The sequence below is a fragment of the Montipora foliosa genome, chromosome 2 (genome assembly GCF_036669935.1).
Source record: "Montipora foliosa isolate CH-2021 chromosome 2, ASM3666993v2, whole genome shotgun sequence".
Taxonomy (NCBI): domain Eukaryota; kingdom Metazoa; phylum Cnidaria; class Anthozoa; order Scleractinia; family Acroporidae; genus Montipora; species Montipora foliosa.
The window spans coordinates 28,558,296-28,571,270 of NC_090870.1; the positions used below are offsets into that span (position 1 = coordinate 28,558,296).

At 39.6% G+C, this 12,975-nt stretch overlaps 1 protein-coding gene across 1 annotated transcript; it reads left to right on the forward strand.

Annotated features, from left to right (window-relative positions):
• Positions 1-269: 269 nt before the first annotated feature.
• LOC137991436 (putative leucine-rich repeat-containing protein DDB_G0281931) lies at positions 270-6,904 on the forward strand. Its single transcript, XM_068836524.1, has 4 exons — positions 270-300; positions 571-2,145; positions 6,072-6,374; positions 6,639-6,904. The coding sequence occupies exons 1-4, from the start codon at positions 270-272 to the stop codon at positions 6,902-6,904; spliced, it is 2,175 nt and encodes a 724-aa protein (XP_068692625.1).
• Positions 6,905-12,975: the final 6,071 nt, after the last annotated feature.

Below are 12,975 nucleotides of genomic sequence, written 5' to 3' on the forward strand. Positions count from 1 at the left end.
CTACAAACGATGAACGTGTCGGGGTAACTCTTTAAAAGCAGTCAAAAACTGTAGTGAAATGTAGACTCGGAAAAATATCCGAGAAAAATTTCCGAGTCCCAGATGGGGAAAAGAACCTGCAAGTCTACATTTCTCCTTACATTTAATATCATTGTTGTTGTTTCATCTTTCACACAAAAACTGTAGTAAAACGATATTGAGATTGCGCATTGTTTCTCTTAATTTGTAAAGTAGAAATTAAGGCAGTTTCCTTTTAGAATGTCAATAGCATGGGTGTTCCCACAAGTCTTTCATACATTGGTATATTCCAGAGGATTCAGTGGTAGTATCGTGCAATGTTCCAAAACAGTTTCTTAGATCTTGCATTGCTTTGAGTTCAGTTTTTCGGTAAAAGATGTCAACAGCATTAGAGGCCTGGTGCAAAATATAGATTTGTTAATATGAATGAATTATAATAAATGTTTATAGACTCCACGGAAAAGATAAGATAACAAAATTAAACTATCTTTCGTCATTTTTTTCACTAATAAATGAATAGATTAGTTAATTGCGCTGTCTGATTTTTCTCAGGGTCGGATACACAGTTGTTTGCGGGATTTCGGGCATGTTACTGTCTGAATGGATATTTTCGAAGGCACATGTTTGAAGCCTGCGAGTCATGTGAACAACGACCCGGATTAAGATGCGAAAATGATACGGTTAGTCTTAAACCCGGTTACTGGTGGAAATGGGAGAACGATACAAACAAAGAACTTTACAAATACTTCAGCGACTTCTTACAGCGGAATTCTTCTTTTGGAAACCAATCCATCATAGAGTACCGACACCCTCTTCCTCAAGAATATAGATGTCCTAGACCGAAATCATGTCTGGGAGGTATGAACTCCACATGTTTTGCTGGATATGAAGGACCATTGTGTGAAGTGTGTAGTTATGGATATTACAAGCAGTTGAAGACATGCAAAGGGTGCCCCTCAACAGCATGGATGACAGCACAGCTCGCTCTCATGGCAGCAGTAACTATTATAATCGTTGTGGTTGTGGTTTGGAGAAGCAGAAAACAAGCCAAGAAGAAACAAGATCGCTCCGTAGTTGATATAATTCTTGGAAGACTAAAAATTGTAATCGGTTTCTACCAGGTAACATGTGGAATTCTCGATGCATTTGCATACATCAAATGGCCAGACTCTCTCGAGCTTATTGGGAAATATTCTGAGATGTTACAGCTTAATATTTTTCAGATTGCTCCTATCCACTGTCTCTTTCCAGATCTAAAAGTCAATGCTTTTGGAAGATTGTTTACTGTTCTCGGTATCAATGCTGCAGTCGTCATTTTAGCATTCATTATTTATGGCATTAGGAAGGTCTTATTAAGCAGAAAGACCTTCCCGAGTCAAGTGGAAAAAGTGAAGAAAATTTCGGAAACAAAGCAGTTGGTCTACAGAACAGTCTTTTTTTTCCTTTACCTAACCTATCTAAGCACCTGCTCCAAGACAGCAAATGTTCTTCCCCTTGCCTGTCAAACACTGTGCCTTGAGGAAAAAGGTGAAAAGTGCGATTCGTTTTTAAAGGTTGACTTTAATGTCAAGTGTTCCAGCCAAGAATACCGACGATCTGTGATTGTTGCATATTGTAGTACTTTTTACATCATGTTTCTACCTCTGGCTGTCTTGATAGTTCTGTGGAGGCACCAAAGGTCATTGAAGAAACATGGCGACAGAGCCGACGATGAATCCACACATTCCCAGCATTCAATTCCAGAAATTGTCACAGGATTACACTTTTTATTCGCAAATTACAACACTCACACGTGGTATTGGGAACTTGTTGAAATAGCTCGAAAGGTGACATTAACGTCAGGCATTATCCTGATAGGAGGTGAGAGCAGAGCCTACGTTGGGTTAGCATGTATTATATCAGGTCTCTACGGTATGTTGTTTGCGTTCAAGCGGCCAATAGCGGAACCATTTGAGAACAGCCTGATGGTTTCTTCCCTTGCCGTCACATTCGTCAACCTCGTAATAGGTGTTGTCAGTAGAATTCCAGTAGAGAGCGCACAATCCTCGCTGGACTCATACATGGACCATATCATGTTCAACGCATTGGTATTTGGAGCAAATTTTCTGGTTATTGCAATTCTTGTGGGTAAGCATTTTGTTCTTATTTAAGCTTAAATCAAAAAGAGTTGGGGACGAACCCTAACCTTAGCCCTTACCCTAACATACAGCAGTACACTTTATTTGGAAGATACCACGGTATGATTGAGACAAAGAATCGGTTTGTACTTTGCGGTCCCAATATTCCTTTTTTTTAAATTTTCTTCAGAGAGCAAACTTACAGACTTATATTCAAAGTGCCCCCATAATCCTCTTTAGCTATAGATCGATCCGGATATACGTAGTCGTTTCCATACTTTGATCTCCCAGAGGGTGGGGAGTGGCACTATTTACTTTGCCCAATGATGAGCATACCATGCTTAAATTTGACGAATAAAAAAAATGTTCATTGTTACAATATAGTGACCTATTTGAGAGGATGGTTGTTCATAGCAAAAAAGCCGAAGGCAACTATGGAGGTCCGAGTTTCTGGCACAAGAGTGGATTAGAAAATAATGTTGATCTATCACTTTGTGGTCTTGCCCCAGCACAGTCACAAATTGATTTATTTTAGATTCACTTTGCGCGCAAAACAAACAAAGGGCCACCAATTTTAACCAATCAGAAGAAGTCATGTCAAGCGTAACTGATTCTGTCATGTTTTTTTCAGGGACATGACAAGTGATTTTCCCGGGAAAGGGTATTCTAAAATAAATGAAAGGGGTAGTTTCTAAAGAAACTGTGGTGCTGCGTCGGTGGGGACGTAGTATACAAAAATTTGGTTTTATCAACGGAATTGATAATGTAAACTGGCCACCGTACAGAGATTCTAAAAGCTGACGTTTCGAGCGTTAGCCTTTCGTCAGAGCGAATCGAGGAATTATGGGTTACGTGTAGTTTTTATAGTAGAGTGGGAGCTACGCTATTGGTGGTAACATGGCAACGTGAAAAATAGGAATATATCAATTAAATGAAAAGCGTTCGTTAATACCGTGAGGATTAAGGGTGCCGATTTGGAAGATGAATTTTTGTTCTAGATTCTTGCGGCTTTCCGTCGTACCTAGATGTAGGGAAAGGCCGCAGATAGCCATGTGTTTTTTGGAGTGGTTAGGGAGATTAAAATGACGAGCGACTGGCTTAGATGCATCTTTGTCATTCTTCTCAACATCGCGAAGGTGTTCGCGGAATCGGTCACCTAGTCGTCTACCTGTCTCGCCAATGTATAATTTATTGCATAACGTACAGGTTATGCAATAAATGACATTTCCTGAGGTACATGTGAAACTATCGGTGATCTTAACAGATCGCTTAGGTCCCGATATCTTGCTAGTGTTAACAATGAAAAGACAAGTTTTGGTATCGTGAGCGCGCGCATTTGAAAGTGCCAGGTTGCTGGTTAGTTTTGAGCGCGCTTCTAACTAAAAAGTTGCTTACGTTTTTGTCGCGTTTGAATGAAATAAGTGGAGGTTGCGAAAAGATTCTACCAGTCTCGGGATCATTCTGGAGTAATTTAAAATTACTAAGATGGGATGGAAAGTGAGGGTAAGTGGAATTCTGTAATTCTTATCTTTTTGTGACGTTTGTAGTGATGACTGTCGATCAAATTGTTGGGCGCGATGATGGCCCGCTTTGACCACAGAGACAGGATAGCCACGTTTTTCGAAGAACTGGCACATCTCCTCTGATTTGCTGGAAAAATCGAAGGCAACACTACATAGACGTCGAAGTCTAAGAAATTGAGAATAAGGAATGGAGTTCTTGACATGTGATGGATGTGATGATGTATACAACAAATAACTGTGAGAATCTGTAGGTCTGTAATGCACACTGGTACATAGCACGTTGTCACTAATAGAAACTTTGATATCTAGGAAAGCCAATGAAGTTTCCGAAATTTCCCAGGTATATTTAAGAGCCGGATGAAACGAATTGACGGAGGTTATAAAATGATCGAGTTCTTCTCTGCTAGATGAAATAGCGCCGATGCAATCGTCGATGTAGCGGCCGTAGAGTTCAGGTTTGAGGCCGTTGCACTGATTAAAAAATTGGTGTTCAACATATCCTACAAAAAGATTGGCATAGCTAGGTCCCATTCTTGTGACCATCGCTACACCATTAATTTGTTTGTAATAGTTGCCGGCGAATGAAAAACAATTAAGCTTCAAAACTAGTTCGGCAAGGCGGAGGAGCGTTTCCGAGCCTGGTTCTTTGACAGTGCGTTGATCGAAAAAGTGTTTAAGTGCTTGAAGACCTTCGCTATTGGGAATGAATACAGAATTCCATTTACCCGCACTTTCCATCCTCATAATCACGCAGTTAAAAGTATCATTCTTAATAATTTTAAATTACTCCAAAATGATCCCGAGACTGGTAGAATCTTTTCGCAACCTCCACTTATTTCAATCAAACGCGACAAAAACGTAGGCAACTTTTTAGTTAGAAGCGCGCTCAAAACTAACCAGCAACCTGGCACTTTCAAATGCGCGCGCTCACGATGCAAAACTTGTCTTTTCATTGTTAACACTAGCAAGATATCGGGACCTAAGCGATCTGTTAAGATCACCGATCGTTTCACATGTGCCTCCGCAAATGTCATTTATTGCATAACCTGTACGTTATGCAATAAATTATACATTGGCGAGACAGGTAGACGACTAGGTGACCGATTCCACGAACACCTTCGCGATGTTGAGAAAAATGACAAAGATGCATCTAAGCCAGTCGCTCGTCATTTTAATCTCCCTAACTACTCCAAAAAACACATGGCAATATGCGGCCTTTCCCTACATCTAGGTACGACGGAAAGCCGAAAGAATCTAGAACAAAAATTCATCTTCCAAATCGGCACCCTCACGGTATTAACGAACGCTTTTCATTTAACTAATATATTCCTATTTTTCACGTTGCCATGTTACCACCAATAGCGTAGCTCCTACTCTACTATAAAAACTACACGTAACCCATAATTCCTCGATTCGCTCTGACGAAGGGCTAACGCTCGAAACGTCAGCTTTTAGAATGTCTGTACGATGGCCAATTTACATTATCAACTCCGTTGATAAAAGCAAATTTTTGTATTTTAAAAATAGACTTATTTGTGACTGTGCTTGGGAGCCCATTCATGCTATAACAACACTCTTATCTAATTCACTCTTCTTTGGCATCAGGAAGATCTGTTTGTTCATTACTTTCCATCTTGTGGTATAACAAAGATTGAATGAGTTGCAATGTCAAAGTGAAATTTGCAACTTAAGGACGGTTCCTACTATTTTTATCGCGCATACGTTCTGCGCATCTCGAGATACTCGTTTGGGTGGTGTCTTTTAATACAGGGATATTTTTTGTGCGGTTAAAAAATATGCGGAGAAAGAAGAATTTAGCAAATGCTCTTTGTATCCGAAAAGAAAATTGGGGGTAAACACGCATTTTCAGGGACAATTAAGCTTCAATTTGGAAAAAAAACTTTTTACATTGCTTTGTATTTTAAAGCGTTTTACAAATATTCTTGATTAATTATCTGCGAGAAATGCGTGGTTACACCCAATTATATTTTTGGATTTCAATAACACTTGTCAAGATCTTCTTTTCCCGCATATTCAGTAAACCGCGCAAAAATACCTTTGAATTGGTAGACACCTTTCTTAAATTTAGCCAACTCAAACAAAGAGGCTAGGTGGCAAAGCTCAACTATGCTTAGCGTTCTTTTTTGAACCATCTTACGAGTTGTGTTTACTAAAACAAAGTAAGTTCTTCTAGAAATTTTTACTTAATTTCGATCGAAAACACTTCAGCATCTTATAATATGATTGGAATACCGTGACACGAACAAACATCCGGGCATTTACAACCACTGGGGGAAAAAAACAGTCGGGCGAAATATGCATTTTGCAAAGTACCAAGCTCCGTTGTTGTGCTTCTCGTTCACTTGCGATACCATACAAACGTATTCACTTCTTTTTTTTATTCTTTTTTTAGTCCAGTACGGCAGGTATTTTTTCCGCTATATTAAAGAGTGGCGTAAAAATCCACAATGGTCTCTTTCGTGTTGCCTGGCTTTGCTTTTGCCTCTTAATGACCTCCACAACGAAATACGAGGAATGACAGGGAAAAATTTGCTGAATGAACAAGTCCAAACTGGTAATTTTAACATGCCATCAGTATCTAGTACGTTAAACGAGAGTGGAGCAGTAAGCTTTGAACTTGTTACTATTCATGAGGAGCCGAAAGAGTCAGTTAAACCTCGATCAGTCAACTTTGGCTTTGAAGAAAGCGACAACGGTGGCCTTGAAGAAGAAGATGCTGACAAAGTGGCATTTAAAACAAGAAAGAAAAGTAGATCAGTAAGCTTTGAACTTGCTACAAAAGAGTCAGTTGAACCTCGATCAGTCAACTTTGGCTTTGAAGAAAGCAACAATGGTGGCCTTGACGAAGAAGATGCTGACAAAGTGGCATTTAAAACAAGAAAGAAAAGTACATCAGTAAGCTTTGAACTTGCTACAAAAGAGTCAGTTGAACCTCGATCAGTCAACTTTGGCTTTGAAGAAAGCAACAATGGTGGCCTTGAAGAAGAAGATGCTGACAAAGTGGCATTTGATGCAAGAAAGGAGAGTGGAGAAGCAGGCTTTGAACTTGCTACTATTCATGAGCAGCCAAAAGAGTCAGCTGAACCTCGATCAGTCAACTTTGGCTTTGAAGAAAGCGACAACGGTGGCCTTGAAGAAGAAGATGCTGGCAAAGTGGCATTTGACACAAGAAAGAAGCTGGATCATCACGCAAATCCGAGAGCGACATTCGACACTCATTTCTGACTGACTTGTTTGAAGTATGAACTGAACTGACTCAAGATTATCGCGGACAACGGCATTCTTTAGCAGAAATATAGAACCTTAAGTCCTTCAATAATGTAACCTGGCAACATATGATTATCTTATTTGATCGTGAAATCTTTATCAGGAATAGAACATAAATGATTAGCTCCACGTAAGTCTCAAGGTTTGAAATTCCACACGGCACATTCCTTTCATTTATTCTCCACCCTCCCCCTTCTCCCGAGATTATGTCTTCGAGATTGTTTATCGTTAAAACTCTAGATTAAACCGGCTGGTTCTTAGAAATAATGTCTGTCGTTGATTCTGTCTTCCTTGACCATAACTGATAAGGGCCAAAGTCTTGGATACTCTAAATCTTGTATCACGAGTTCCTTACCATGTAGTATTTTAAGGTAAAATGAACATGCAACTGACGACAACATAAAGTTGTCACGGGAGGCAGATCGCGGGAAAAAAGGGCATTGTGAATGACACGGATCGCATTCTTCCAAAAAACAACAACCAAAGTAAGGATTGACATGAACCGATCACCAACCTGCCGTTTGCAACTTATACTGATACACAGCTAGTCGACAACGTAAACCAACAATATAACTGTGAGCATAGCCTTGAGACAAGTAATGAACGAGGTTCAAGAGTCTTTTATTGAGTTCATATACGTGTTAAAATAATTAAACGTAAATAGTTTCAGATTTTATATCCAGGGGAATTTTTTGAAAGAAGTAAAAGTGTTTGATCTCCTGTGCGAGCAGTTGTGCCTGGAAGGTCAGTCAGTGTGCCAGACTGGTTGAAGGCTCAGCGTTGTCGCTTTGCTGTTTTCCAAGACAGGAAACTTTGCTCTGCACTGTCTCTTCTCAATCAGGTGCACGTGTACAGATGGTCACCGGCGACACACTGCAGGGAACGAGCATGCTTTGGTTTAGCGTCCCGTCCAGGGGTGAGTAGTAAAAGTCTCAGTCGCTTCATGCTACAGAAACCGGGATGAGCTCCAGCAGTGTGAACCCTCGGGGGTCGAAAGCGACTTCGCTTTGGCTTGCATTGTCAACCATTATGGGTACTAGTCTAATTATCTGGAGCATTCAGTTGTTATGTTCTGATCGATGAACAAGTTCAGGAGTAGACAAAGTCAGCAGTTTAGTTTAGTAACTGAAAGAGAAAGCACTGCGTGTGCAGCACCATGTAATCTTAAAAAGTAATTAAGTAATTTCATTGTATGAACAATATTAAGCCTTCCAAAAGTGGAATCGTGTACACGTGTGTTAACCAAGAGACTCGGTGGTGAAGATGGACTCTCCTGATTGCTACCTTGTAAAAATATCAAACACGATGATTTGCACAATTTATTGCTATGCATGGTTATGCCTTCTTAACTTTACTTAACCTTATCGTTGAAGACCTTTGGAACTTGCACAAGCTTTTTAAGCTGGTAAGCTTCCAAAATGTCGCTTAAAAGTTTCTTTATAATACTTAAAAGACCTTTTAGTGACTGAATGCATGATAGTTTATACCGTGTACTTTTGTTTCTAAAATTGCTATTAATTTTAGTAGTTTAGTTTGTATCTTGTGATGTTGCCAGGTAGGTGCTTAGCCTCAATAAAGGAATGCCGGATTCATTGAAGAAAGAAAGATAATTTTATTTAGCTTAATACAAATGATCTTTTAAGATAATCTAATTATCTGGAGAATTCAGTTGCTATGTTCCGATCGATGAAGATCAAGGAGATGGAAAAATCTTGCTCAAGGCCTTTGAAGTTTAAAAAGTTCAAAGGCCTTGAGCAAGATTTTTCCATCTCCTGGAATCCTCAGTAATAATACCATGAGAGATGGGGAAGTTGAAACTTAGGCCCTAAGGTCCAAAAAATGAGATAGAGCGGGTTAGGGGATCCTTGGTAGTATGCCTCCAGGCTTGATTAAAAAGGCAAATGTAAAAATTAAGGGAAAAAAATGAATGATACTAGAGACATAAGGATTTGCATATATTTGATAGCCTAGGTCATGCAATTTTAGGCAATTTCGGCACTTATCGAATGGTCATAGAATTAACTAAAATATCCAAATGACTGTTCAAAACTATAGAAGAACTCTAGCAAAACACAGGGCAGCCAAGAAGGGACATGGATGGACAAAACTGGAGAGGATTGAAATGGATTAAATTTGGGTAAATTTGAAATTCGTCGGCCCACCTTGTTTCAAATTTATATCAGTCTATATCAAAATGTCATTTACACAGCTGGAAAATCATTCTCAGTTGTTATGTGGCCGTGATTTTGGAAATGAAAGACTCTTGCTCTGCCAATTTGACGTTTAGAGCTCATAATTAACAAAATTAAACAAAATTACCTAAAATAGCGTAACGTAGCCCCTTTAAACAGTGCCGTAAACGTATTTCTGAAGAAGGAACCTTGCTGCCGAGCCGGCCATCTTTGTAAACAATCGTTACTAATCCCCGCCCGTTAAGTCTACGGGTATGGTTGCATGGACATTTTACTTGAAGGGGTACACTACCCGTACCCGTATACCGGTATATCTTGCGGGTAAAATCCGCTTTCAGGTTGAAACCGTTTTAACCTACTGTAGGTTAACGTTATATTCATGATCCGCAGGTTGAACCTTGCTTAACCCCCTTCCCCCACCCCCAAAGGATACTTATACCTTCCCTCCTCAAGCTCTGTCTTACGCATCTCAACACTTCTTCTTAATCTTTGGTGTCACCTTATCGGTTTCTGTATTCGTACACTTATAATTCAGTTTCAACATTACAACATGGACATGGTAAGGGAACAAAGAACTGTACTATGCACTTACCGGTACTCCAACTCGCACCCTTTATATCTGTAGTACTGTGTCATCACCTCTAAACTAAAACGACGAACATGCTAAACCCAGCACAGTTCTTTTCATTAGTTATTTATTTTTTTTATGATTGGTCAATTAATGTTTACGTTAATGTTATGTTTTAAAGTATCAATATCTCTATGTGTATAGAACAGATTGACATCATCAGCAAAGACGTGAAATGCAAGAATTTTTGAGCAATGATAAAAACCATTACTATATAGTAAAAGCAAAATTGAAAAAAAAGCTGGACCTGCTAAAACCTCGTTATTAGCCAATCAGATTTAAGGATTTAGGATTCCAGCCCGCTGAGATGGTTCCCAAAAAATTAATTTACATTATTTAACTCGCCGTTTATTTTATGTTTTAAAGTATCAATACCTCTATGCAATAGAACAGATTGGCATCATCAGCAAATAGGTAAAATTCAAGAATTTTTGAGCAGTGATAGGAATTATCAATATATTATATAATAGAAGCAAAATTGGCCGGAGAACTGATCCTTGAGGAATACCACAAAGGACTGTGACAAGATCAGATGTTACACCATTTACTGTAACCCTTTTTTTGGCGGTTTTTGAGAATAGGTGTCGTCGGATCTGTTAAGGAGTGGTGTTAAGCTATACGGAATTTATCCTTCTTTCACACGTTTCTACAACGGGGCATACTGATACGGCATGGCTAAAGGCAGTGCTTAAATTCACTGTAGAACAAGGGGCACTTAAACCAGAAGAATCGGAAAAACAGGCCGGGAATCGTGGAGCTGAAGTAAGCAAAATTGGATGAATTGTAGAATAAGAAAAGTAGGAGAATTTTAACTCTCAAATAGCAGATCCGTATTTCGGTCTTAATTGGCTTTCAAACTTTTTCAAGTGCAGTCTTCCGCTGCAAAACAAATCTTTTTGTCCTCCGATTATGAGGAAAAGTTTATCTAAAGCTCTTATCGTACTACTCTCCTTTTTAGCCATTTTCGCACGCTAATGGAGACGAAAAGACTTAGTTCGTGGCTTGAGACTACACTTCAAAAAAGTGCGAAAGCCAAGACCGTAAAGGAGCACGTACCAACCAGGTCTTGTATTGTGGAGGCGTTATGGGACACTCATAACTCAATTCCTGCCTATAGTTAAACTCCATGCAGATAACACAGCTTTTGGCAAGCGGAGAGTAACTGTCATTCCTACGGTAAGTTCTCCCGAGTTTTATTTCATCCCTCGATCGGGCTATTGGGTAAAGAACTTACGGTCGAATCGGGTTCGAAAGAGGCTTCTTTTCTTTGTTTTTGTTTTTGTTTTTGTTTTTGTGCGGCTTCTTCTCCACAGACTGGATTTAGCTTCGGTGGTCGTGAATTCAACTCAGCCATATTTGGTAGAGCGCACCATCCTTGACCATGTTATTCAATAAATCCTTGCTGATCGGCATTCTCCCAGGGACTGGAAACTTACTAACATTGTAGCCATCTTCAAGAAAGGAAAGAGAGATTTTTATCTCTAAAGTTCCCGAGCGCTGTGCGCTGGCGGGTCTACGGGATCATATATAGTAAACATCCGCATATTAGAACTTAGAATTGAAGAATCTGTTAGGCTATAAATACTAAAATTTCATTTTAAACCCCTCTTACATAAAAGTCAAGTTAGCCTAAAAAAATGAACCGGTTCTGATTTTAAAATATGACTTGTAGTTTCAGGCGACTGGAACAAATTGCATTTTAAACTGCACAGATCTTGTTCAAAACTTATTTTTTCGTGGTTATGAAATATAAAGGCACAGCGTCCTCATGAGAGGAAATCAGTCATACCACATCATAGCGTAGATATCTTTCTTGGAGATAAGAACCAATTCAAGAACCTAGTAGAGAGCCTAAAACCACTGTGAACACAATTTTTATAAGAACTATTTAGCCTAACTTGGAAAAAAATTATTTTCTTTTATGCGGATGTTTAAAGTATTTTAGCCTTAATGTAGTGTCTCAAAGATATTAGCTCTTGTAGCTAATCTGAAATTCAAAATAAAGTTTGTGTACGTATGTATGTATGTATGTATGTATGTATGTGTGTATGTATGTTGCCTTTAGCAGGGCGCGTGCGTACACTTTTTAATCTGCGACTCCAGTGGGTACCATATGGAAGATACAATGACTTTTTTTGAAGAATATTAATGGCATAAAAATATTACGTTGAATTGACTAGCCGGAACCGAGCTGAGTTTAAGAAAGGGATCTATCTCATATGATTAAGGGGCCGACATTTCTCCCCCTCAAGCACTGCCTACCGAAAGGAAGGTAAGTATCTGAAAGCAGCAAAGGACCAAACGCGCCCGAAAGCGATGCGTGGGTCAAAATCCCGGGCTGAATCGTCAGGTACGACTCTCTGGCGCGATGTCCAGAGGTACTGCGACTGGATCGCCTTTTTCTCTCTTGTTCAAACATTTCGTCAGGGCATGCGTTAATGTTCTGGTTCTCCGATAAGTACCATACCAAAAATTATGGTGTTTTCTTTTTACAAGGAATTGGAATTTCAGTTGATTCATAAACGTAACGTAAGAACCGTGTCTAGTCTTCTCGCATAGGACGCAGATAGATCATCTTTTTTCAGAAAATTTAGCCTGGTGACCGAGGCTTGGAAGAATAAACAGGGGTAAATTGAATAATTTTGACGATAGCATCAATGGTTCAATGTCCTTGTTCGCATAATACAATTGCAATTTTTTTCCTAATTCTGTAAATCTGTTTTAGCGCTTGTTCAGCGATGTTATCACCATAACGAAACAGACGTTTTAGCAACCGAAATATAACTTCGGCACCCTGTGGAGATAGCAGGCTATTTGCCTGGTATCTCCAACCGCGCGCTCTCTGCGCATGCATGCACGCGCACCCCCGCGGCCCACTTTTTCTATACCCCACAAGATTTTATCAAGACGTGGGGCCACAAGAGTGCTTGGTGTAAAAGGGCAAGTTTCCTTAAGGCGCTCTTACACTGTGCAATTTTTCTTGCAGCTTGTCTCGCAACGGCATTTCTACAAACGTTCTCACAGTACGAAACTAGTTGTTTTATGGGTGTTACACCGAGAAACGTGTCATACAACCTGTCTCGTTTCGATGATCTCATAAATTTAGAGTAGCATTTTTCTGCGGATATGGCAACTTTATCCCCCATAAATGTGGCATTGGCTGGTGTTGAAAACCGTCACGGAGCAAGGCAAAGAAAATTCGTTGCAGT

Excerpts from the sequence above, each read along its gene's own strand:
- LOC137991436 (XM_068836524.1), top strand. The coding sequence starts at position 270 with ATGGGTGTTCCCACAAGTCTTTCATACATTG. Across the intron at positions 2,146-6,071 it reads GGTTATTGCAATTCTTGTGG|TCCAGTACGGCAGGTATTTT; the intron begins GTAAGCATTTTG and ends TTCTTTTTTTAG. Across the intron at positions 6,375-6,638 it reads CTTTGAAGAAAGCGACAACG|AAAGCAACAATGGTGGCCTT; the intron begins GTGGCCTTGAAG and ends TTGGCTTTGAAG.